General features: G+C 42.3%; 1 protein-coding gene across 1 annotated transcript in view; it reads left to right on the forward strand.

Moving 5' to 3' along the window:
• The window catches only part of LOC133622628 (piezo-type mechanosensitive ion channel component 2), a 177,838-nt gene that overhangs the window by 68,546 nt on the left and 81,919 nt on the right, over positions 1 to 27,373 (forward strand). The window contains exons 14-27 of the mRNA XM_072915846.1: positions 5,068 to 5,161; positions 6,253 to 6,392; positions 6,458 to 6,517; positions 9,579 to 9,727; positions 16,230 to 16,394; positions 21,146 to 21,187; positions 21,518 to 21,550; positions 21,777 to 21,877; positions 21,940 to 22,115; positions 22,172 to 22,348; positions 26,209 to 26,367; positions 26,431 to 26,631; positions 26,706 to 26,910; positions 27,083 to 27,184. Coding sequence (XP_072771947.1) covers positions 5,068 to 5,161; positions 6,253 to 6,392; positions 6,458 to 6,517; positions 9,579 to 9,727; positions 16,230 to 16,394; positions 21,146 to 21,187; positions 21,518 to 21,550; positions 21,777 to 21,877; positions 21,940 to 22,115; positions 22,172 to 22,348; positions 26,209 to 26,367; positions 26,431 to 26,631; positions 26,706 to 26,910; positions 27,083 to 27,184 — 1,804 coding nt within the window. The remainder of the gene's footprint in view (positions 1 to 5,067; positions 5,162 to 6,252; positions 6,393 to 6,457; positions 6,518 to 9,578; positions 9,728 to 16,229; positions 16,395 to 21,145; positions 21,188 to 21,517; positions 21,551 to 21,776; positions 21,878 to 21,939; positions 22,116 to 22,171; positions 22,349 to 26,208; positions 26,368 to 26,430; positions 26,632 to 26,705; positions 26,911 to 27,082; positions 27,185 to 27,373) is intronic.

Consider the following 27,373-nt stretch of genomic DNA (forward strand, 5'->3'; position numbering starts at 1 on the left):
GGGACAAGAGGGGAATTAGACAGAGAGACAAAAACAACAGCAAACACAACAATAACAACAACAACAATAGAGCAACATCAGCAAATACGATATGTACAAATATGATGGTAAAAGTGATAGCAAAGAAGCAGTTAGCGAAATAAATAATAATACAGAAATGACAATGAGCATTATTACACTACAAATGGAGCAATACAAATACCAATAGAAATAGCGCTATTGATAATGAACAATACCAATAATTTACCTCTATTATCAACAATACAGTTGTTCAAATGCAACAATACATAAACGTAATGATAACTAGAGATACAAAAGAATGCAGAAAAATGGAGGGGAAGAAATAGAAGCAATCTATATTAACCTTGTAGATTGTTATAGTAACAATAGGTTAAGCTTTGTCAGTGTGCGATGTGTTACCCAGTTTCCCCTAGAGCAACAACGTTAATATATGTTTGATGAAACGTGATTATGTGCATGAGTGTATGTATGCATATGTACTTGTATATGTACAGAATGTGTATATGTATGTTTGTACAGTGAATGTATATGTACAGTATGTGTATATGTATGTTTGTACAGTTAATGTATATGTACAGTATGTGTATATGTATGTTTGTACAGTGAATGTGCGTGTGGATGTACGAACTTTGAGTATGTAGGTATGTACTGTATTTGTGTATGTATGTGGGAGCGTAGGTACCTATGTATGTATGTATGTATGGATAACAGTATGTATGTGAGTATATGTGTATTTGTATGTACAATATATTTGACTCCCAGTGTGTGTGGGAGCCAGAGTACGGCCCCAGCCACCCAGAGAGCCCAAACCACTAACAGCCAGCGACAGTAACCCTAGAGCCAGGGCCACCTTGCCGCCCGTAAGAGCCAGCAACAGGCCGCAGACAGACGCACCCGGCAGAGGACAAGGCACGAGAGAAGCAGGGGACAGCCAGACCTCAAGCCAGCGAGAGACCACACCCCACACGGGCAGAAAGGCGGGACGCCCCGCCCGGTGAGCCCACAAACTCCCCGCAACCGGACAGGAAGACCGCCCTCGCCCCACCATCAATCGGGCCCCCACGAGCCCAACCCCCACCCCCAGAGAGCACGGTGCGGCCCAGCCCCGGCCACCTCATCCAAGCCGACCGCCGCTGGACCGCCCAGCACGGGGCCACGGGAACCATCCACCCCACCCACAGGGACCCCAACGATGGAGATGGAACAACCAGCAACCACCCTGTCGAGTTCCCCCCTGAGGGAGGGGAAAAATAAAAAAATAATATTAATAAAATATATTAAAAAATAAATAAATCAATAAATAAATCAATAATAATAATAATAATAATAATGTCCATGTCCGAGTTTTTGCCTCTGCGACCGCTGAAGCCGCACACCGCTTGGCCTGTCTGTACCTGTCCGCTGCCTCCGGAGTCCTATGAGCCAAAAGAACCCGATAGGACTCTTTCTTCAGCTTGATGGCATCCCTCCCCGCCGGTGCCCTCCAACGGGTTTTAGGATTACCGCCACGACAGGCACCAACTACCTTGCGGCCACATCTCCAATCAGCCGTCTTGACAATAGAGGTGCGGAACATGGTCCACTCGGACTCAATGTCCAGCACCTCCCTCGTGACATGTTCAAAGTTCTTCCAGAGGTGGGAATTGAAACTCTCTCTGACAGGAGACTCTGCTAGACGTTCCCAACAGACCCTCACAATGCGTTTGGGCCTGCCAGGTCTGTCCGGCATCCTCCCCCACCATCGCAGCCAACTCACCACCAGGTGGTGATTGGTAGAAAGCTCCGCCCCTCTCTTCACCCGAGTGACCAAAACATGAGGCCGCAAATCTGATGACACAACTACAAAGGCGATCATGGAACTGCGGCCTAGGGTGTCCTGGTGCCAAGTGCACATATGGACACCCTTATGTTTGAACATGGTGTTCATTATGGACAATCTGTGACGTGCACAAAAGTCCAAAAACAAAACACCACTCGGGTTCAGATCCGGGTGGCCATTCTTCCCAATCACGCCTCTCCAGGTTTCACTGTCGTTGCCAACATTAACGTTGAAGTCCCCCAGTAGGACAAGGGAATCACACGGGGGAAGTATCAAACTTAAAGTCTTGATCAACAAACATAAAAACCTCCCATCCGGGGTTCTCAATCCTTCACAAAGCACACTTCTTTACACGTCAGGGTTTGTAGGTGACGAACCCCATGATGCAGAGAAGGTGGAAGGCATTGTGCTGGAAAACAAGATTTAATGTTCATAAAATAAAGGAAAAAACACAAACCAGGAACTAGGAACAGGAAACAGGATGCCAGGAAAACAGGAACTGGAAGACGAGGAACAAAAAGACAGCAAGCTACAAACATCTACAATAAATAGCTTACCGCTACCGCTTACAGCTACACTGGCATCGACAAGTAGGAAAGACAATAATCCAGCCATGACTGGAGGAGAAGGCAGGTTTAAATAGCTGGCTGATTGACACCAGGTGTGGCCAGGTGCCAATCAGCCACAGCTGAGGGGACACAGCACTCAGGGAGACAAGTAGGAAATAACCAAAATAAGAGCGCCGACAGGAAATAAAGACAAACAGAGGAAAAACTCAAAACATAACTAAACTGTCAGTGACAAACCTGACAGTAGCCCCCCTTCCCACAACGGATACCAGACGTTCTAGGAACCCCCCCCCAAAAAACAGTCCAAAGTCACGGGAGGGTGGAGGGAGGACAAGGAGGTGGGCCACCAGGCCAAGTGTCCCCGCAACCAGCGGGGAAGAGTTAGGTGGCGACGGCGAGTTGAACGTCGCCGCAATTGGCGAGGTGGCTCGTCCGCCGGCGTGGGAGTACCCACCGGAGACGATGGTGGCGCCCTCTGCTGGCCCACCGGAGACGATGGTGGCGCCCTCTGCTGGCCCACCGGAGACGATGGTGGCGCCCTCTGCTGGCCCACCGGAGACGATGGTGGCGCCCTCTGCTGGCCCACCGGAGAGGATGTTGGTGGCGCCCTCTGCTGGCCCACCGGAGAGGATGTTGGTGGCGCCCTCTGCTGCTGGCCCACCGGAGAGGATGTTGGTGGCGCCCTCTGCTGCTGGCCCACCAAAGACGAGGATGGTGGCGCCCTCTGCTGCTGGCCCACCGGAGACGAGGATGGTGGCGCCCTCTGCTGCTGGCCCACCGGAGAGGAGGATGGTGGCGCCCTCTGCTGCTGGCCCATCGGAGAGGAGGATGGTGGCGCCCTCTGCTGCTGGCCCACCGGAGAGGAGGATGGTGGCGCCCTCTGCTGCTGGCCCACCGGAGAGGAGGATGGTGGCGCCCTCTGCTGCTGGCCCACCGGAGAGGAGGATGGTGGCGCCCTCTGCTGCTGGCCCACCGGAGAGGAGGATGGTGGCGCCCTCTGCTGCTGGCCCACCGGAGAGGAGGATGGTGGCGCCCTCTACTGCTGGCCTACCAGAGACGATGGCGCCGTCTGTTTCAGACCCACCAGACTGCATGGTGGCGCTGTCTGTTTCAGACCCACCGGACTGCATGGTGGCGCCGTCTATTTCAGACCCACCGGACTGCATGGTGGCGCCGTCTGTTTCAGACCCACCGGTCTGCATGGTGGCGCCGTCTGTTTCAGACCCACCGGACTGCATGGTGGCGCCGTCTGTTTCAGACCCACCAGACTGCATGGTGGCGCCGTCTGTTTCAGACCCACCAGATTGCATGGTGGCGCCGTCTGTTTCAGACCCACCAGACTGCATGGTGGCGCCGTCTGTTTCAGACCCACCGGACTGCATGGTGGCGCCGTCTGTTTCAGACCCACCGGACTGCATGGTGGCGCCGTCTACTGGCCCACCGGACTGCATGGTGGCGCCGTCTGCTGGCCCACCGGACTGCATGGTGACGCCGTCTGCTGGCCCACCGGACTGCATGGTGGCGGCGTCTGCTGGCCCACCGGAGTGCATGGTGGCGGCGTCTGCTGGCCCACCGGAGTGCATGGTGGCGGCGTCTGCTGGCCCACCGGAGTGCATGGTGGCATCTGTTGCAGACCCACTGGGGTGGGAAGTAGCTGTGCCTCCCCAGCTGCACAGCTACTCATAGCCCCTCCCTCAGGGGACGGATCCCAGACGTCACCAGACAGGCCCACAGACGACAGGGGTGGGTGGGAGAGGGCTTGGAATCAGGCCGAACTCTTCTTTAATTTAGCCATTAATTCCAAAGCCTTGTTCAGCCTCTCCGCCATGGACATCTCTGCGAGGTTCGAATTTGGCTGGATTATTATGTCAGGGTTTGTAGGTGACGAACCCCATGATGCAGAGAAGGTGGAAGGCATTGTGCGGGAAAACAAGATTTAATGTTCATAAAATAAAGGAAAAAACACGAACTAGGAACAGGAAACAGGATGCCAGGAAAACAGGAACTGGAAGACGAGGAACAAAAAGACAGCAAGCTACAAACATCTACAATAAATAGCTTACCGCTACCGCTTACAGCTACACTGGCATCGACAAGTAGGAAAGACAATAATCCAGCCATGACTGGAGGAGAAGGCAGGTTTAAATAGCTGGCTGATTGACACCAGGTGTGGCCAGGTGCCAATCAGCCACAGCTGAGGGGACACAGCACTCAGGGAGACAAGTAGGAAATAACCAAAATAAGAGCGCCGACAGGAAATAAAGACAAACAGAGGAAAAACTCAAAACATAACTAAACTGTCAGTGACAAACCTGACATTGCCTACATTAAACAAGAGAAATACAACATCAACAAAACATTTCACCAGTAATGTCCTTAATGGGGAAATAGTGGAAGTCTCACTTACCGCCTGATGCACCTGCTTTGCCACAGCGGAGAGCCACACCTGAATGAGGCAGAGTTAAGAACAGTTTGTAGCTGGGCCCCACACAGATGGTGCTGCCAAGGCTGGGGCCTTGTCCTCTGTGTCTCCATGACCTGTGAAGTGCTGCTTGAGTGAGAAGAAGTTATATTGATGATGTCATATTTCTGTATATACATACTGTATATAATGAGGTAAAGAAGAAGTGATATTGATGATGTCATATTTCTGGGCAGGTTTTCTACTCCTTCAGTTTCTGGTTGATGTTTGGTCAGCAGCTGAAGGAGCGCCAGGAGGAGCAGAGTCGGAATACCACATCTGTCCAAGGTAAGTAGTCTTTGCTCTCTTCTTCTTCTTCTTCTTCTTCTTCTTCTCCTCATCCTCTTTTTTTTCTTTCTTCTTCTTCTTCTTCTTCTTCTTCTTCTTCTTCTTCTTCTTCTTCTCCTTTTTCTCCTCTTGTTCTCCTCCTCCTTTTTGTTCTTCTCCTCCTTATTCTTTTTCTTCTTCTTTTCTTCTTCTTTTCTTCTTCTCCTTCTTCTTCTTCTTCTGCTTCTTCTTCTTTCCGTTCCTTTTTTCTTCTTCTGTTGTGTCTTCCTCTTCCTTTTCTTCTTCCGTTGTGTCTTCCTCTTCCTCTTCTCCTTCTTCTTCTTACCTTCTTCTTTTCTTCTTCTTCTCCTCCTTCTTCTTTTCCTCCTCCTTCTTCTTCTTCTTCTTCTTCTTCTTATTTTTCTTCTTCCGTTGTGTCTTCCTATTCTCCTTCCTCTTATTACCTTGGGGGACGGCGTGGCGAAGTTGGTAGAGTGGCCGTGCCAGCAATCGGAGGGTTGCTGGTTACTGGGGTTCAATCCCCACCTTCTACCATCCTAGTCACGTCCGTTGTGTCCTTGGGCAAGACACTTCACCCCTTGCTCCTGATGGCTGCTGGTTAGCGCCTTGCATGGCAGCTCCCGCCATCAATGTGTGAATGTGTGTGTGAATGGGTGAATGTGGAAATACTGTCAAAGCGCTTTGAGTACCTTGAAGGTAGAAAAGCGCTATACATGTATAACCCATTTATCATTTATTACCTTCCTCTTCCTTTTCTTCTTCTGTTGTGTCTTCCTATTCTCATTCCTCTTATTAACTTCTTTTCTTCTTCTTCTCCTCCTTATTCTCCTCCTCCTCCTTCTTCTTCTTCCTCTTCCTCTTCCTTTTCTTCTTCCTTTGTGTCTTCCTCTTCCTCTTCTCCTTCTTCTTCTTACCTTCTTCTTTTCTTCTTCTTCTCTTCCTTCTTCTTCTTCTCCTTCTCCTCCTTATTTTCCTCCTTCTTCTTCTTCTTCTTTTTCTTCTTCTTCTTTTTCTTCTTCTTCTTCTCCTTCTTCTTCTTCTTCTTCTTCTTCTTCCTCCTCTTCCTTTTCTTCTTCCGTTGTGTCTTCCTCTTTTCCTTCTTCTTCCTCCAGCAGAAGAAAGTCAGCCCTCAGCGATGGTGGCCATGCTGATCTCAGGAGTGAAAGGAGTCCTGGTCAAGTACTGGATCCTCTTCTGCTGCTCTATGTTCTTTGTGGTCAGCTTCTCAGGAAAGGTAAGAAGTACTGCCACTACTACTATCTACTAAAGTCCAGTACTTGTAACATTTCCCTTGTCCAGGTAGTGGTCTACAAGATTCTCTACATTGTCCTCTTCCTCTCCTTCGTGGTGCTCTATCAGGTGTGACAACTCAGCCCTCACCTTCATTCTTCTTCTGTCTCATCTCTTATTCCGCCTTTAATAGGGCAGGATCTGGCCAAAGAAGCCAAACATATCTTACATCCTTGGTAGGTCTTGATGGCGCGTACAGTGCGACTTCATTTCTGGAACATTTCAGGGAAAAGACCCTCAAAGGGCTTACTGATTAGGTACACTAGGCCCTATTTATTAGGTACGCACCCTTAGATTTTTTTCAGGAAATGAGGTGACATGACATCTTCTGAGTTTCCTCCTTTCTCCAGCGGTTTAAACCGTACATTCAGGACATGCTATCTTGCTAGGTGCTAGCATGTTAACTTTTTACATTTGACCATTTTAGCTATTTTACTATTTAAAATATAAACATATAACCCCATCCATCCATTTTCTACCGCTTGTCCCTTTTGGGGTCGCGGGGGCTGCTGGAGCCTATCTCAGCTGCATTCGGGGTACACCCTGGACAAGTCGCCACCTCATCACAGGGCCAACACAGATAGACAGACAACATTACACTTTTGGTATTTCCTCCTCTGGTTACGTGCTAGCATGCTAACGCTTTATACTAGTATTTTAGCTAATTTTACATGTTCCAACCTAAAAATTATGGATTTTGATATTTGCTGCCATAGTAAAAGTATGCAAATTTCTTCTGTTAGCATGCTAACCTTTTATGCTAGTATTTTTGCTAATTGTATTCATGCGGACCTAAAAATCATGGTTTTCACCACCTTAGAAGTACGCTGACTTTTCTTATGTCATCATGTTAACGTTAGCATGCAAACGCATGATACTGTTATGTTAGCTCATTTTGTATGTTTGACCCTAAAAAATCATGGATTTGGGTACTTAGCGCCATCTCAGAAGTAGGGTAACTTTTCCTGTGTTATAATTATGGGCCTGCTGCAATACAAGCAGCCCATAGTATTGTTCCTCATACTTTAACTTTTATTTTTATAGTTCCGCACGTTTTTCTTACGACCGGCCAACGAACCCCCACATATGTTATACCGTCGGAAAGGTTTCACTCGCGCCTACGGCAGTACTTTAAGGTGGCAACATTTTTGTGTTGCCATGTTGACGCTATTCAAAAATGAAAAATAAAAATGGGCCAATTGAATGGGTACATACCCTTTTAATGGACAATTGCTCTGAGACAAACACCAAGAAGACAAGGTGACCTCCTCTTGTAACTCAGCCATTCTTTTACATAGCTTGGTGCTTAACGTCTCATTTTGTTCACACACTTGTCAACTTTCGACACAAGCAAACTGATAGCATGCTAACGGTAGCTTGCTTGCATGCTAAATAAGCATGATATTTTTTTAGCTAAATTTGCTTCCGTTTACCCCAGAGTCAAATCATTTGGTACGTGACACTTAATATTAGCATGCTAAATTTTTTTTTGCTGTTTTTTCACTTTTTTCCTTATTTCCACAGCCATACACCTTACAGCCGTGTTACTTGATATGCAAGACATGCTGACTGTTAGCATGCCATCGTTAGCACACATGCTAAGTGTTACATTTTAATGTAAGCATGTTAATGTTTTAGGCTAGCGCTATAGCTAATTTTGTACAGTTACTAACAGATTCAGACACTCAGCATCATCTTCAAAGTACAGCGGCTTCCGTATTTTTAAATTTTCTAGTGTTGACATTAGCATGCCAACATTTTATGCTAGCTTTTGAACTCATTTTGATCATTTGAACCTAAAATTCCTGGGTTTTGAGACATGCCTCCATCAAACAGGTATGCTCACTGTTCCCAATATAGCAAGCTAACATTAGCCTGGGTCACAGGTTCACAGAACAGAACTGTTTGGTTTTTTTGGTGTCGTTTGTTTTTCTTTGGCCGCCTCGCATTTGTGCTGACTTTTCAAACATGCCAGCACTTAGCAAGGAGACGCTAATGGCCTTGAGTTCTCTACTTGGACATGGTCAGCATCTTTGAGGGTACTACACCACTTCAATGTCCACTGCACACCCAGTACTTTGGAGCACAGATATTACATCAGATGCAGATACTGCCATCTTGTGGGCTGAATGAAAACAAACATAACGTATGGAGGTTGCTAACGCTGATGCACATTAACTGTTAGCATAGTGCTGAGAATGCTAGCATGCTAACATTTTTTGCTAGCTTTTTTAGCTACGTCTAAACCTAAAAATCATGGATTTTGATGCTTGGTGCCATCTTAATAGTATGCTAACGTCAGCATGCTGATGTTTTATGCTAGCTTTTTAGCTAATTGTTTATGTTTACACCTACAAGTACTCTATTTACTCTTATCTGATCACGTGATTTTTAGCTACTTTTGCATGTGTTAACCTACATTTTTAAATGTAAAAATCATGGATTTTGATGCTTGGCACTGTCACGACAAATTTCTTCCCCCTACAAACCCCCCCCCCCCCCCATTTACTTCCGGGGTCATTTCCTCTTACTTACGTCATTTCCTCTTACGTCATTGACAGCGATCGATAACACTTCGGCTTTGACACAGGACAGCAGCACACACAATATTGTAGTGAAATGGTTTCAACAATAATGTTGATTTAAAGTACAGACATTTAACAGTATTATATATTAATATTTTTTGCACGTTACCACGAAGACAGAAGTTCCCAGCAGCGGCCCTAACACTCCGCCTGAAATTTTCCCTAACACTCCGCCTGGAATTTTCCCTAACACTCCGCCTGGAATTTTTCGAAGCCTGCTGGTGTTTGACATAAGTCCCCTGAAAAAGATAAAGACAAATGTCATTACGTAAATGGGGGAGGGGGATGGTTTTTGTAGGGGAAAGAAATTTGGCGTGACAGCATCATCTTGATAGTGTGATAATGTCTCTTTTAGCCAAATGTGTATGTTAAAGCCTCAAAATCATGATCTTTGGTACTTGGCACCATCTTGGAAGTATGTTAACATCGCTTATATTATTAGCATGCTAACATTAGCATGTTCGCGTTTCATGCTAGTTTTTTAGCTAAATGTGTATGTTTAAACGTAAAAATCATGGGATTTTGATCCTTGGCGCCACTCCCAGGTGCGTTTTGACCTGTGGCGTCGCTACCTGAAGACCTTCTGGGCGGTGGTGGTGGGCTACTCCATGCTGGTGCTGCTCACCATCTACATGTACCAGTTCAGGAGTGTGTCGGAGCTCTTCCGACAAATCATGGGCATGTCGGAGGAAGGGTGAGTGGCACGGACACACACCCAAGTGTCTCACCTTTAAATGTGTCCCTCCAAGTGTGTCACCTCTAAATGTGTCCCTCCACGTGTGTCACCTTTAAATGTGTCACGGACACACACCCAAGTGTCTCACCTTTAAATGTGTCCCTCCAAGAGTGTCACCTCTAAATGTGTCCCTCCACGTGTGTCACCTTTAAATGTGTCACGGACACACACCCAAGTGTCTCACCTTTAAATGTGTCCCTCCAAGTGTGTCTCCTCTAAATGTGTCCCTCCACGTGTGTCACCTTTAAATGTGTCACGGACACACACCCAAGTGTCTCACCTTTAAATGTGTCCCTCCAAGTGTGTCACCTCTAAATGTGTCACGGACACACACCCAAGTGTCTCAACACGTGTGTGTCCCTCCACGTGTATCACCTTTAAATGTGTCACGGACACACACCAACGTGTGTCACCTTTAAATGTGTTGCTCCATGTGTGTCACTTTTAAATGTGTCCCTCCACGTGTGTCACCTTTAAATGTGTCACGGACACACACCCACGCGTGTCACCTTTAAATGTGTTGCTCCATGTGTGTCACCTTTAAATGTGTCACAGAAGCACACCCACGTGTGTCACCTTTAAATGTGTCTCAAACACACACCCACGTGTGTCACCTTTAAATGTGTCACGGACACACACCCAAGTGTCTTACCTTTAAATGTGTCCCTCCAAGTGTGTCACCTCTAAATGTGTCCCTCCACGTGTGTCACCTCTAAATGTGTCACGGACACACACCAAAGTGTCTCACCTTTAACTGTGTCCCTCCACGTGTGTCACCTTTAAATGTGTCCCTCCACGTGTGTCACCTTTAAATGTGTCACGGACACACACCCAAGTGTCTCACCTTTAAATGTGTCCCTCCAAGTGTGTCACCTCTAAATGTGTCTCTCCACGTGTGTCACCTTTAAATGTGTCACGGACACACACCCAAGTGTCTCACCTTTAAATGTGTCCCTCCAAGTGTGTCACCTCTAAATGTGTCCCTCCACGTGTGTCACCTTTAAATGTGTCACGGACACACACCCAAGTGTCTCACCTTTAAATGTGTCCCTCCAAGTGTGTCACCTCTAAATGTGTCCCTCCACGTGTGTCACCTTTAAATGTGTCACGGACACACACCCAAGTGTCTCACCTTTAAATGTGTCCCTCCACGTGTGTCACCTCTAAATGTGTCACGGACACACACCCAAGTGTCTCACCTTTAAATGTGTCCCTCCACGTGTGTCACCTCTAAATGTGCCACGGACACACACCCAAGTGTCTCACCTTTAAATGTGTCCCTCCAAGTGTGTCACCTCTAAATGTGTCCCTCCACGTGTGTCACCTTTAAATGTGTCCCTCCACGTGTGTCACCTTTAAATGTGTCACGGACACACACCCAAGTGTCTCACCTTTAAATGTGTCCCTCCAAGTGTGTCACCTCTAAATGTGTCCCTCCACGTGTGTCACCTTTAAATGTGTCACGGACACACACCCAAGTGTCTCACCTTTAAATGTGTCCCTCCAAGTGTGTCACCTCTAAATGTGTCCCTCCACGTGTGTCACCTTTAAATGTGTCACGGACACACACCAAAGTGTCTCACCTTTAACTGTGTCCCTCCACGTGTGTCACCTTTAAATGTGTCCCTCCACGTGTGTCACCTTTAAATGTGTCACGGACACACACCAAAGTGTCTCACCTTTAACTGTGTCCCTCCACGTGTGTCACCTTTAAATGTGTCCCTCCACGTGTGTCACCTTTAAATGTGTCACGGACACACACCCAAGTGTCTCACCTTTAAATGTGTCCCTCCAAGAGTGTCACCTCTAAATGTGTCCCTCCACGTGTGTCACCTTTAAATGTGTCACGGACACACACCCAAGTGTCTCACCTTTAAATGTGTCCCTCCAAGTGTGTCTCCTCTAAATGTGTCCCTCCACGTGTGTCACCTTTAAATGTGTCACGGACACACACCCAAGTGTCTCACCTTTAAATGTGTCCCTCCAAGTGTGTCACCTCTAAATGTGTCCCTCCACGTGTGTCACCTCTAAATGTGTCACGGACACACACCCAAGTGTCTCAACACGTGTGTGTCCCTCCACGTGTATCACCTTTAAATGTGTCACGGACACACACCAACGTGTGTCACCTTTAAATGTGTTGCTCCATGTGTGTCACTTTTAAATGTGTCCCTCCACGTGTGTCACCTTTAAATGTGTCACGGACACACACCCACGCGTGTCACCTTTAAATGTGTTGCTCCATGTGTGTCACCTTTAAATGTGTCACAGAAGCACACCCACGTGTGTCACCTTTAAATGTGTCTCAAACACACACCCACGTGTGTCACCTTTAAATGTGTCACGGACACACACCCAAGTGTCTTACCTTTAAATGTGTCCCTCCAAGTGTGTCACCTCTAAATGTGTCCCTCCACGTGTGTCACCTCTAAATGTGCCACGGACACACACCCAAGTGTCTCACCTTTAAATGTGTCCCTCCAAGTGTGTCACCTCTAAATGTGTCCCTCCACGTGTGTCACCTTTAAATGTGTCACGGACACACACCCAAGTGTCTCACCTTTAAATGTGTCCCTCCACGTGTGTCACCTCTAAATGTGTCACGGACACACACCCAAGTGTCTCACCTTTAAATGTGTCCCTCCACGTGTGTCACCTCTAAATGTGCCACGGACACACACCCAAGTGTCTCACCTTTAAATGTGTCCCTCCAAGTGTGTCACCTCTAAATGTGTCCCTCCACGTGTGTCACCTTTAAATGTGTCCCTCCACTTGTGTCACCTTTAAATGTGTCACGGACACACACCCAAGTGTCTCACCTTTAAATGTGTCCCTCCAAGTGTGTCACCTCTAAATGTGTCCCTCCACGTGTGTCACCTTTAAATGTGTCACGGACACACACCCAAGTGTCTCACCTTTAAATGTGTCCCTCCAAGTGTGTCACCTCTAAATGTGTCCCTCCACGTGTGTCACCTTTAAATGTGTCACGGACACACACCAAAGTGTCTCACCTTTAACTGTGTCCCTCCACGTGTGTCACCTTTAAATGTGTCCCTCCACGTGTGTCACCTTTAAATGTGTCACGGACACACACCAAAGTGTCTCACCTTTAACTGTGTCCCTCCACGTGTGTCACCTTTAAATGTGTCCCTCCACGTGTGTCACCTTTAAATGTGTCACGGACACACACCCAAGTGTCTCACCTTTAAATGTGTCCCTCCAAGAGTGTCACCTCTAAATGTGTCCCTCCACGTGTGTCACCTTTAAATGTGTCACGGACACACACCCAAGTGTCTCACCTTTAAATGTGTCCCTCCAAGTGTGTCTCCTCTAAATGTGTCCCTCCACGTGTGTCACCTTTAAATGTGTCACGGACACACACCCAAGTGTCTCACCTTTAAATGTGTCCCTCCAAGTGTGTCACCTCTAAATGTGTCCCTCCACGTGTGTCACCTCTAAATGTGTCACGGACACACACCCAAGTGTCTCAACACGTGTGTGTCCCTCCACGTGTATCACCTTTAAATGTGTCACGGACACACACCAACGTGTGTCACCTTTAAATGTGTTGCTCCATGTGTGTCACTTTTAAATGTGTCCCTCCACGTGTGTCACCTTTAAATGTGTCACGGACACACACCCACGCGTGTCACCTTTAAATGTGTTGCTCCATGTGTGTCACCTTTAAATGTGTCACAGAAGCACACCCACGTGTGTCACCTTTAAATGTGTCTCAAACACACACCCACGTGTGTCACCTTTAAATGTGTCACGGACACACACCCAAGTGTCTTACCTTTAAATGTGTCCCTCCAAGTGTGTCACCTCTAAATGTGTCCCTCCACGTGTGTCACCTCTAAATGTGCCACGGACACACACCCAAGTGTCTCACCTTTAAATGTGTCCCTCCAAGTGTGTCACCTCTAAATGTGTCCCTCCACGTGTGTCACCTTTAAATGTGTCACGGACACACACCCAAGTGTCTCACCTTTAAATGTGTCCCTCCAAGTGTGTCACCTCTAAATGTGTCCCTCCACGTGTGTCACCTTTAAATGTGTCACGGACACACACCCAAGTGTCTCAACACGTGTGTGTCCCTCCACGTGTATCACCTTTAAATGTGTCACGGACACACACCAACGTGTGTCACCTTTAAATGTGTTGCTCCATGTGTGTCACTTTTAAATGTGTCCCTCCACGTGTGTCACCTTTAAATGTGTCACGGACACACACCCACGCGTGTCACCTTTAAATGTGTTGCTCCATGTGTGTCACCTTTAAATGTGTCACAGAAGCACACCCACGTGTGTCACCTTTAAATGTGTCTCAAACACACACCCACGTGTGTCACCTTTAAATGTGTCACGGACACACACCCAAGTGTCTCACCTTTAAATGTGTCCCTCCAAGTGTGTCACCTCTAAATGTGTCCCTCCACGTGTGTCACCTTTAAATGTGTCACGGACACACACCAAAGTGTCTCACCTTTAACTGTGTCCCTCCACGTGTGTCACCTTTAAATGTGTCACGGACACACACCCAAGTGTCTCACCTTTAAATGTGTCCCTCCAAGAGTGTCACCTCTAAATGTGTCCCTCCACGTGTGTCACCTTTAAATGTGTCACGGACACACACCCAAGTGTCTCACCTTTAAATGTGTCCCTCCAAGTGTGTCTCCTCTAAATGTGTCCCTCCACGTGTGTCACCTTTAAATGTGTCACGGACACACACCCAAGTGTCTCACCTTTAAATGTGTCCCTCCAAGTGTGTCACCTCTAAATGTGTCCCTCCACGTGTGTCACCTCTAAATGTGTCACGGACACACACCCAAGTGTCTCAACACGTGTGTGTCCCTCCACGTGTATCACCTTTAAATGTGACACGGACACACACCAACGTGTGTCACCTTTAAATGTGTTGCTCCATGTGTGTCACTTTTAAATGTGTCACGGACACACACCCAAGTGTCTCACCTTTAAATGTGTCCCTCCAAGTGTGTCACCTCTAAATGTGTCCCTCCACGTGTGTCACCTCTAAATGTGTCACGGACACACACCCAAGTGTCTCAACACGTGTGTGTCCCTCCACGTGTATCACCTTTAAATGTGACACGGACACACACCAACGTGTGTCACCTTTAAATGTGTTGCTCCATGTGTGTCACTTTTAAATGTGTCCCTCCACGTGTGTCACCTTTAAATGTGTCACGGACACACACCCACGCGTGTCACCTTTAAATGTGTTGCTCCATGTGTGTCACCTTTAAATGTGTCACAGAAGCACACCCACGTGTGTCACCTTTAAATGTGTCTCAAACACACACCCACGTGTGTCACCTTTAAATGTGTCACGGACACACACCCAAGTGTCTTACCTTTAAATGTGTCCCTCCAAGTGTGTCACCTCTAAATGTGTCCCTCCACGTGTGTCACCTCTAAATGTGTCACGGACACACACCAAAGTGTCTCACCTTTAACTGTGTCCCTCCACGTGTGTCACCTTTAAATGTGTCCCTCCACGTGTGTCACCTTTAAATGTGTCACGGACACACACCCAAGTGTCTCACCTTTAAATGTGTCCCTCCAGGTGTGTCACCTCTAAATGTGTCTCTCCACGTGTGTCACCTTTAAATGTGTCACGGACACACACCCAAGTGTCTCACCTTTAAATGTGTCCCTCCAAGTGTGTCACCTCTAAATGTGTCCCTCCACGTGTGTCACCTTTAAATGTGTCACGGACACACACCCAAGTGTCTCACCTTTAAATGTGTCCCTCCACGTGTGTCACCTCTAAATGTGTCACGGACACACACCCAAGTGTCTCAACACGTGTGTGTCCCTCCACGTGTATCACCTTTAAATGTGTCACGGACACACACCAACGTGTGTCACCTTTAAATGTGTTGCTCCATGTGTGTCACCTTTAAATGTTTCCCTCCACGTGTGTCACCTTTAAATGTGTCACGGACACACACCTACGCGTGTCACCTTTAAATGTGTTGCTCCATGTGTGTCACCTTTAAATGTGTAACAGAAGCACACCCACGTGTGTCACCTTTAAATGTGTCTCAAACACACACCCACGTGTGTCACCTTTAAATGTGTCCCTCCATGTTTTCACCTTTAAAATGTGTCACGGACACACACCCATGTGTGTCACCTTTAAACGTGTCCCTCCACGTGTGTCACGGACGCCCACCCAGGTGTGTCACCTTTAAATGTGTCCCCCTACATGTGTCACCTTTAAATGTGTTCGTCCATCTGTGTCACCTTTAAATGTGTCATGGACACACACCCACGTGTGTCACCTTTAAATGTGTCACGGACACACCCACCCACATGTGTCACCTTTAATTGTGTCCCTCCACGTGTGTCACCTTTAAATGTGTTCCTCCACGTGTGTCACCTTTAAATGTGTCCCTCCATGTGTGTCACCTTTAAACGTCTCCCTTGTGAATCAGCCTGCGGGATCTGGGTCTGGAGCGCTACGACACGGTGGAACTGTTCACACGCATCCTACTTCCTGCTGCCTTCCTGCTGGCCTGCATCCTGCAGCTGCACTACTTCAACTTGGACTTCCTGCTCCTCAGCAACCTGGATATGGTTCCTGTCAGGGCCGCCAGCAGGTGACAACTATTGCTGTTCTACCTGCAAGTACTGCAATACTACTGCAGTTGTACCTGCAAGTACTGCAATACTTCTGCTGTTCAACCTGCAAGTACTGCAATACTTTGCTGTACTACTGCTCACGGTATCACTCCTGTCAGACAAATATTCTGTTAGAAAGTACAACATTCAGACCACAGAAATATACACATTGAGGTCAGGCGGTTGTCTACAGCCACAGTCCTACATTTTTTGACACTGGATGAATTTTGTTTTGTTTTATTTTAGTCGACCACACAGAGTACTTATAAATACTTAATTACTAGTTACGGTGTACTTTATTACTGGTTACTGTGTACTTTATTACTGGTTACTAATATAAATACTGTGTACGTTATTACTACTTACTAATATAAATACTGTGTACTTTTCTACTAGTTACTCGTATAAATACTGTGTACTTCATTACTACTTACTAATATAAATACTGTGTACTTTTCTACTAGTTACTCGTATAAATACTGTGTACTTCATTACTACTTACTAATATAAATACTGTGTACTTTATTACTACTTACTAATATGAATACTGTGTACTTTATTACTACTTACTAATATAAATACTGTGTACTTTATTACTAGTTACTCAAATTAATGCTGTGTACTTTATTACTACTTACTAATATAAATACTGTGTACGTTATTACTACTTAATAATATAAATACTGTGTACTTTTCTACTAGTTACTCGTATAAATACTGTGTACTTTAATACTACTTACTAATATAATACTGTGTACGTTATTACGACTTAATAATATAAATACTGTGTACTTTATTATTACTTACTAATATAAATACTGTGTACGTTATTACTACTTACTAATATAAATGCTGTATACTTTTCTACGAGTTACTCGTATAAATACAGTGTACTTTATTACTACTTACTAATATAAATACTGTGTACTTTATTACTACTTACTAATATGAATACTGTGTACTTTATTACTAGTTACTCATATTAATGCTGTGTACTTTATTACTACTTACTAATATAAATACTGTGTACTTTTCTACTAGTTACTTGTATAAATACTGTGTACTTTATTACTACTTACTAATATAAATACTGTGTACTTTATTACTACTTACTAATATGAGTACTGTGTACTTTATTATTAGTTACTCATATTAATGCTGTGTACTTTATTACTGGTAGTTACTCATATAAATAATGTGTACTTTATTACTACTTATTAATATAAATACTGTGTACGTTATAACTACTTACTAATATAAATACTGTGTACTTTTCAACTAGTTACTTGTATAAATACTGTGTACTTTATTACTACTTACTAATATAAATACTGTGTACTTTATTACTACTTACTAATATGAGTACTGTGTACTTTATTACTAGTTACTAATATAAATACTATGTACTTTATTACTACTTACTAATATAAATACTGTGTACTTTATTACTAGTTACTAATATAAATACTGTGTACTTTATTACAACTTACTAATATAAATACTGTGTACTTTATTACTACTTACTAATATAAATACTGTGTACTTTATTACTACTTACTAATATAAATACTGTGTACTTTACTACTACTTACTAATATAAATACTGTGTACTTTATTACTACTCACTAATATAAATACTGTGTACTTTATTACTACTTACTAATATAAATACTGTGTACTTTATAACTACTTACTAATATAAATACTGTGTACTTTATTACTACTTACTAATATAAATACTGTGTACTTTATTACCACTGTGTACTTTTTTTACTAGTTACTCTTATAAATACTGTGCACTTTATTACTACTTACTAATATGAATACAGTGCACTTTATTAGTACTTGCTAATATAAATACTGTGTACTTTCCTACTAGTTACTCGTTTAAATACTGTGTACTTTATTACTACTTACTAATATAATTACTGTGTACTTTATTACTACTTACTAATATAATTACTGTGTACTTTATTACTACTTAATAATGTAAATACTGTGTACTTTATTACTACTTACTAATATAAATACTGTGTACTTCATTACTACTTACTAATATAAATACTGTGTACTTTATTACTAGTTACTAATATAAATACTGTGTACTTTATTACTACTTACTAATATAAATATTGTGTACTTTATTAGTAGTTACTAATATAAATACTGTGTACTTTATTACTACTTACTAATATAAATACTGTGTACTTCATTACTACTTACTAATATAAATACTGTGTACTTTTCTACTAGTTACTCGTATAAATACTGTGTATTTTATTACTACTTACTTATGTAAATACTGTGTACTTTATTACTACTTACTAATATAAATACTGTGTACTTTATTACTAGTTACTCATATTAATGCTGTGTACTTTATTACTAGTAGTTACTGATCAATACTGTGTACTTTATAACTACTTACTAATATAAATACTGTGTACGTTATTACTACTTACTAATATAAATACTGTGTACTTTATTACCACTGTGTACTTTTTTTTACTAGTTACTCATATAAATACTGTGCCCTTCATTACTACTTACTAATATAAATACTGAGTACTTTTCTACTAGTTACTCGTATAAATACTGTGTACTTTATTAGTACTTACTAATATAAATACTGTGTACTTTATTACTACTTACTAATGTAAATACTGTGTACTTTATTACTACTTACTAATATAAACACTGTGTACTTCATTACTACTTACTAATATAAATACTGTGTACTTTATTACTAGTTACTAATAAAAATACTGTGTACTTTATTACTACTTACTAATATAAATACTGTGTACTTTATTAGTAGTTACTAATGTAAATACTGTGTACTTTATTACTACTTACTAATATAAATACTGTGTACTTCATTACTACTTACTAATATAAATACTGTGTACTTTTCTACTAGTTACTCGTATAAATACTGTGTCTTTTATTACTACTTACTAATGTAAATACTGTGTACTTTATTACTACTTACTAATATAAATACTGTGTACTTTATTACTAGTTACTCATATTAATGCTGTGTACTTTATTACTAGTAGTTACTGATCAATACTGTGTACTTTATAACTACTTACTAATATAAGTAGTGTGTACGTTATTACTACTTACTAATACAAATACTGTGTACTTTATTACCACTGTGTACTTTTTTTTTACTAGTTACTCATATATATACTGTGCCCTTCATTACTACTTACTAATATGAATACTGTGTACTTTATTAGTACTTACTAATATAAATACTGAGTACTTTTCTACTAGTTACTCGTATAAATACTGTGTACTTTATTAGTACTTACTAATATAAATACTGTGTACTTTATTACTACTTACTAATGTAAATACTGTGTACTTTATTACTACTTACTAATATAAACACTGTACTTCATTACTACTTACTAATATAAATACTGTGTACTTTATTACTAGTTACTAATAAAAATACTGTGTACTTTATTACTACTTACTAATATAAATACTGTGTACTTTATTAGTAGTTACTAATATAAATACTGTGTACTTTATTACTACTTACTAATATAAATACTGTGTACTTCATTACTACTTACTAATATAAATACTGTGTACTTTTCTACTAGTTACTCGTATAAATACTGTTTATTTTATTACTACTTACTAATGTAAATACTGTGTACTTTATTACTACTTACTAATATAAATACTGTGTACTTTATTACTAGTTACTCATATTAATGCTGTGTACTTTATTACTAGTAGTTACTCATCAATACCGTGTACTTTATTACTACTTACTAATATAAATACTGTGTACGTTATTACTACTTACTAATATAAAAACTGTGTACATTTCTACTAGTTACTCGTTTAAATACTGTGTACTTTATTACTATTTACTAATATAAATACTGTGTACGTTATTACTACTTATTAATATGAATACTGTGTACTTTTGTACTAGTTACTAATATAAATACTGTGTACTTCATTACTACTTACTAATATAAATACTGTGTACTTTATTACTACTTACTAATATAAATACTATTTACTTTATTACTAGTTACTAATAGAAATACTGTGTACTTTATTACTACTTACTAATATAAATACTGTGTACTTCATTACTACTTAGTAATATAAATACTGTGTACTTTATTACTAGTTACTAATATAAATACTGTGTACTTTATTACTACTTACTAATATAAATACTGTTTACTTTATTACTAGTTACTTATAGAAATACTGTGTACTTTATTACTACTTACTAATATAAATACTGTGTACTCTTCTACTAGTTACTCATATAAATACTGTTTACTTTTCTACTAGTTATTAATATAAATACTGTGTACTTTTCTACTAGTTACAAATTTGAATACTGTGTACTTATTTTACTAATTACTGTTGTAAATATAAATACTCTATACTTTTCTACTAGTTATTAGAATAAATACAGTGTACATTTCTACAAGTTACTAATATAAATACTGTATACTTGCTTTACTAGTTAATGTTGTAAATATAAATACTCTATACTTTTCTACTAGTTACTAGAATACATACTGTGTACTTTTCTTCAAGTTAATAATATAAATACTGTATACTTACTTTACCAGTGTAAATATAAATACTGTGTACTTTTCTACTTCTTATTGATGTAACTATAAATACTGTATACTTTTTGGCTAGTTACTGTTGTTTTGATTCCTTTTGTCCAACATAGAGAAGAGGACCTGAGAAGTTGTGTCCAGCTGATATCTGACATGTAAGTCATTTCTACTACTCTCACTACTTACTGGATTACATCTACTTCTACTCTCACTACATACTAATAATAACTGGGATTTATATAGCGCTTTTCTAAGTACCCAAAGTCGCTTAATACTGGATTACATCTACAACTACTCTCACTACATACTGGATTACATCTACTACTACTCTCACTACATACTGGATTACATCTACTACTACTCTCACTACATAGTGGATTACATCTACTACTACTCTCACTACATACTGGATTACATCTACTACTACTCTCACTACATAGTGGATTACAGGTCCTGCAGTAAAATGTATTCTTTCACCTTTGCAGCATCAAAGAAAACATTGACAAGTTCCAAAAAAGGTAAGAATGATCATATTTCATAATATTTACCACAATGTCACATCAAACTATGTGCTCTTGGCTGAAGTCCCACGTGGTGTCGCATCATCTCTTGATGTTGCGTCATCTCATTTGATGTTGCATCATCTGGGGTAATCTGGTGTGATGTTGCGTCATCTGGTGTAATGTTGTGTCATCTGGTGTGATGTGGCGTAATTAAACACGGGATTGTTCCTCCTGGTTTCAGACTGGTGAAGGAGAGCATGAGCGGTGCAAGAAGTCAGGAGACTCTGGACATGCTGGACCTGCAGACCACCTCAGAGATTGGAGATGAGGAGAAGGAAGAAGGTAGAGCCCCCTGCTGGGCTGTTGTTGGTCACCATCATGACTGTCCTTGGTCTTGTTTTCAGAACCTTTGAGCAGCGGAGGTGAAGACAAGTGGCTCCTGATTGTGGACCGGGCTGGAGTCTTGCTCATCCAGGCTCTGCTCGGCCTCCAGAGGCTCCAGGAGCTCAGCTGGAGAGTAATGGAGCTCCACGGCTTCAAGATAGTGTCCTCCGGCATCATCTGGGTGTCACTGAGAGAGGTGGGACGTGGACTCTCAGGGTTCTCTTCCCTGGGACTGACTCTGGTTCTCCACAGGTTTCTCTCATGAACTCGCTCTTCCTGGTTCTGTGGGTGTTCGCTATCCCGTTCCCACGGTTACGACCCACGGCATCCAGCGTGTCGGCCGTGTGGGCCTGCGTCATGGTGGTGTGCAAGATGTTCTACCAGCTGAAGCTCATCAAGCCTGTGGAGTACTCCTCCAACTGCACCTCTGTAAGTCTAGTATCATACCCATGTATCATGTATCAGACATGTAGTATCATACCCATGTATCATGTGTCATGTGTCAGACATGTAGTATCATACCCATGTATCATGTATCAGACATGTAGTATCATACCCATGTGTCATGTGTCAGACATGTAGTATCATACCCATGTATCATGTGTCATGTGTCAGACATGTAGTATCATACTCATGTGTCAGACATGTAGTATCATACCCATGTATCATGTATCAGACATGTAGTATCATACCAATGTGTCATGTGTCAGACATGTAGTATCGTGCTCATGTGTCAGACACCTAGTATCATACCCATGTATCATGTATCAGACATGTAGTATCATACTCATGTGTCAGACATGTAGTATCATACTCATTATACTCATGTGTCAGACATGTATCATACTCATGTGTCATGTATCAGACATGTAGTTCATACTCAATGTCTCATGTATCAGATATGTAGTATCATACTCATGTATCATGTGTCAGGCATGTAGTATCATACTCATGTGTCAGATATGTAGTAACATACTCATGTATCATGTGTCAGACATGTAATATCATACCCATGTATCATGTATCAGACATGTAGTATCATACTCATGTATCAGACATGTAATATCATACCCATGTATCATGTATCGGACATGTAGTATCATACTCATGTGTCATGTAGTATCATACTCATGTGTCATGTAGCAGGTATGTAGTAGCATACTCATGTGTCATGTATCAGACATGTAGTATCATACTCATGTGTCATGTATCAGATATGCAGTGTTGGGTTAGTTACTGAAAAGCAGTAACTAGTTACAGTTACTAGTTACTTCATTTCAAAAGTAACTCAGTTACTAACTCAGTTACTTACACCAAAAAGTAATGCGTTACTGTGAAAAGTAACTATTTAGTTACTTCTTTTTTCTCTTTTTTTTTTAAAGCTCCAATTAATGCCCTTTTAGCCTTCATTTCAGTACTGTTATTGTAGTGGAGAATAATACAATCTGTTGATCAACTTGACATGCATTTGCATCACTCAACTCTGCTAAGCCATGTGGTCTACATACAACACACAAAGACAAAGATATGTTACAAAGGCCAATTTGTTTCTGGCCAGAACAAATTGACAAAACTATTTTAAATAGCTGCAACATAACATACATAAGTAACAAACAGCATAATAACAGCATAGGTGTAAACCAAGAAAGGCACACACTACATACACAAAGTCTAACCAGGCATTTTCTTCCTCAAGTAATTCTTATACAAAATCATGTCTGAAACCCAGAACACTACACATTTCCCCAGTTTTAGTTTAGAGATAAGGAAAGATTGGCCTGGCCCACTAGGATCCCTCTTTATGTTTGTGAACTTTATAGTCTATACATTTAGAGTGATGTGATAATCAAACACTCTAGAAGTCTAGAATGAAAGAGTATATAAGAGAATTGACAGCAACGTTCCCTCTCAGGAGCGCGCATGTGCAATTGCGCACTGCTCAAGCGTCCTCTGCGCACGGCAAATCTATGCCATGCACAAAATCAAATAAAAAAAATAAGCGCATAACAATTTTCGACACGACACGGACACGACAGAGAAAACCGTTTTCGTCATCATTGTTCAAATATTGTAACGTCTGTCGAGACGCTTTGAGGACATGAATTCCATCCATCACTTTACTGAGCAAAACTCTTTACTGTCGGCCATAAACACATCACCAAAACATTAGTAAAAAAAATGATATCTAGCAAAACTGGTCATTTTCTGCAGTACAAACCAGACCAAAAGCAACTTTGTTATATCAACAGCAGCCGCTCGCTCTCTCACGTGCGCCAACACTTGCACATATGGCACTTAGCCAGTGATGCGTTTACAGCCACACAAAAAGTCGGACAACTCCAACACCACACATAAAGTGTCATTCCAGGTCGTTACACTATGATTTACCAATCAAATGTGTGCTTATTCTAGTGTCATTTATTAGGAATCTTAATTTATAAATATTAATCATTAAATGCTGTTAGTATATTAAATAAATACTAATAAAAATATATTTTTTACAAACAGGAAGTTGCAGGAATGTACAAATGATCCCCTGCTTACATCTCATTGTGCAACATGTGAATGTTTTAATGGGAACTAAATGCAATGTCTGAAAGGGGTACAATTTATTTCCAAAGCAGGACCTCCACCCAGACAAACAATACAAGTACACAGTTCATGAAAAACAATATTTTTTGTTATTGTCATTATAAGTGGGCCTAAACACTTATATTAGAAATGGAAATGACTGCTGTCATTTGATTATAATAATAAGAGAATGTTGTCTGTCTATCTGTGTTGGCCCTGTGATGAGGTGGGGACTTGTCCAGGGTGTACCCTGCCTTCCGCCCGAATGCAGCTGAGATAGGCTCAAGCGACCCCGAAAGGGACAAGCGGTAGGAAATGGATGGATGGATGGAGATGTAAGTTGTTATTTAGTGAGGTTTGGGACATGTGTGCTGCTGGTGTAGCCACAGTGTGCACGTCTAAAGTTGCTCACATGGACTCCACTCAATGCTCAGGGAGTTTTTGCGTTTGCTCACACATGAACAATTAGAGGGAACATTGATTGACAGAGTGTGTGTACCTTCAGTGCTGAAGTGGCATCAGAGTCTCTGTCTCTCTTTACTAGCTTCGTGGAAGCATGTTGCTATGTAGCTTGTTTCAGCAGATTTGAATTGCTGTTTTGGGCAGTAGATGGCATCTTTGATCCAAAGCACAATTTACATTTAACTAAAATGTTATTTTCTTTGTGCTCGACAAAAGAAAAGTAGTGAAAATATCTCCATGTTAGCAAACTCGACTTCTGGCTCCGCCATGATCAGACCCCCCCCCCGCTCCCCACACTCACACTCAGACACACCCACACAGAGCGCATGTCTCTCTCTCTTCTCCGGCTTGTGACACAAGAAGAATCAGAACGCAGCGCTCCGATAAAACACACTTTATACTACATAAAAAGTAACGTAAAATAACGCAGTAACGCATCATGTAGTAACGGTAACTGAGTTACTGAATATAAAAAAATAACGCGTTAGATTACTAGTTATCGCCGAAACTAACGGCGTTACAGTAACGCGTTACTTTGTGACGCGTTAGTCCCAACACTGCAGATATGTAATATCATACTTATGTGTCATGTATCAGACATGTAGTATCATACTCATGTGTCATGTATCAGACATGTACCATCATACTCATGTGTCATGTGTCAGACATGTAGTATCATACTCATGTGTTATGTATCAGACATGTAGTATCATACTCATGTGTCATGTATCAGACATGTACTATCACACTCATGTGACATGTATCAGACATGTAAAATCATACTCATGTGTCATATATCAGATATGTAGTATCGTACTCATGTGTCATACTCATGTATCAGACACGTATCATACTCATGTATCAGACACGTAGTACACTCATGTGACATGAGTCATGTGACAAGTGTCGCGTGTCATAAACATGTGTCATGGGCTTCATGTGTCATATGACATGTGTCATACGTCATGTGACATGTGTCACGTGTCATGTGTCATACTCATGTGTCATGTGTCATGGGCGTTATGTGTCATATGACATGTGTCATGTGTCATACTCATGTGTCATGTGTCATGGGTGTCATGTGTCATCTGACATGTATCATGTGACATGTATCATGTGACATGTGTCATGTTACACGTGACATGTGTCATGTGACACGTGTCATGTGTCACGTGACACGTGTCACATGACGCTTGACATGTGACACGTATCATGTGTCATGTGTCATGTGTCACCTCCAAACGTGTGGTGTCCAGAGTCTGCTGGCCTCCAACTCCTCCAGCGTGGATGTGGAGCTGAGGAAGAACATGGTGGAGCTCCTGAAGAGGTCCATCCTCTACATGGATTCTGTGGATCCTGTCTTGTGGTGTGGAGCTCTGGTCAAGTGTGAGGGGAGGATCCTTCCCTGCCTGAGGGTCAGTACTGCCTTAGTAGTACTGTGGTAGTACCCTCTAGTACAATAGTACATGTATTTGTAGAACCATCTGCTGGTGCTGGCTCTGCTGGTGTTTGAGGCCACCATCCATCGCCACCAGATCTACTTCCGTCTCCATAACAACCTGAAGGCCCCGCCCTTCAGCATCATCTTCCAGGGCGTCGGCAGGCAGCACATGGACCTCGGCGTGCGGCCCTGCATCAAGTACTTCATCAACTTCTTCTTCTACAAGTTTGGACTGGAGGTGACTGCAGGTCTTTGGACTCTTCTACTTCCTGCTCAGTGTCCTCTCGGAAAGACCTTGGGTGTTTCTTTCAGGTCAGCTTGATCGTGGCAGTCAACGTGATCGGCCAGAGGATGGACTTCTACGCCTTGCTGCACTCCTGCGCTCTGATGGCGGTGGTGTCACGGCGCCGCAGGAAGGCCATCGGGGAGGTGTGGCCTAAGTACTGCTGCTTCACGGCGGGCCTGATGGTGCTGCAGTACCTGCTGTGCATCGGCATCCCTCCTGCCCTCTGTGTTGGTAAGTGCTCCAGCTCAGCATTTCAATATCACACCTCTTCTTTGCACTTTCTCATGCACTCCACATTATTGTTCAACTTAAATATTATTTCAATAACATCACACGCTCTCTCCAAAATAAAATGTCACACAAACAAGGAGAAGGAGAGATGATTTCCTCCACTTCCTTGCAGATTACCCATGGAGGACTTCACTCCATCCTCTCAGTTCCAACGTCATCAAGTGGTTTTATCTGCCAGACTTTGCCATGCGTCCTAATCCTTTATTCATATTCTGTGAGTTTTACACATCCATCCTTACATACATCCATTCTTACATACATCCTTACATACATCCTTACATACATCCTTACATACATATACTGTATACTTACATACTTACAAACACACACACACACACACACACACACACACACACACACACACACACACACCCCTACACATTTACACGCACACACACACGCA

Source organism: Nerophis lumbriciformis, linkage group LG23, assembly GCF_033978685.3.
Source record: "Nerophis lumbriciformis linkage group LG23, RoL_Nlum_v2.1, whole genome shotgun sequence".
NCBI classification, from domain to species: domain Eukaryota; kingdom Metazoa; phylum Chordata; class Actinopteri; order Syngnathiformes; family Syngnathidae; genus Nerophis; species Nerophis lumbriciformis.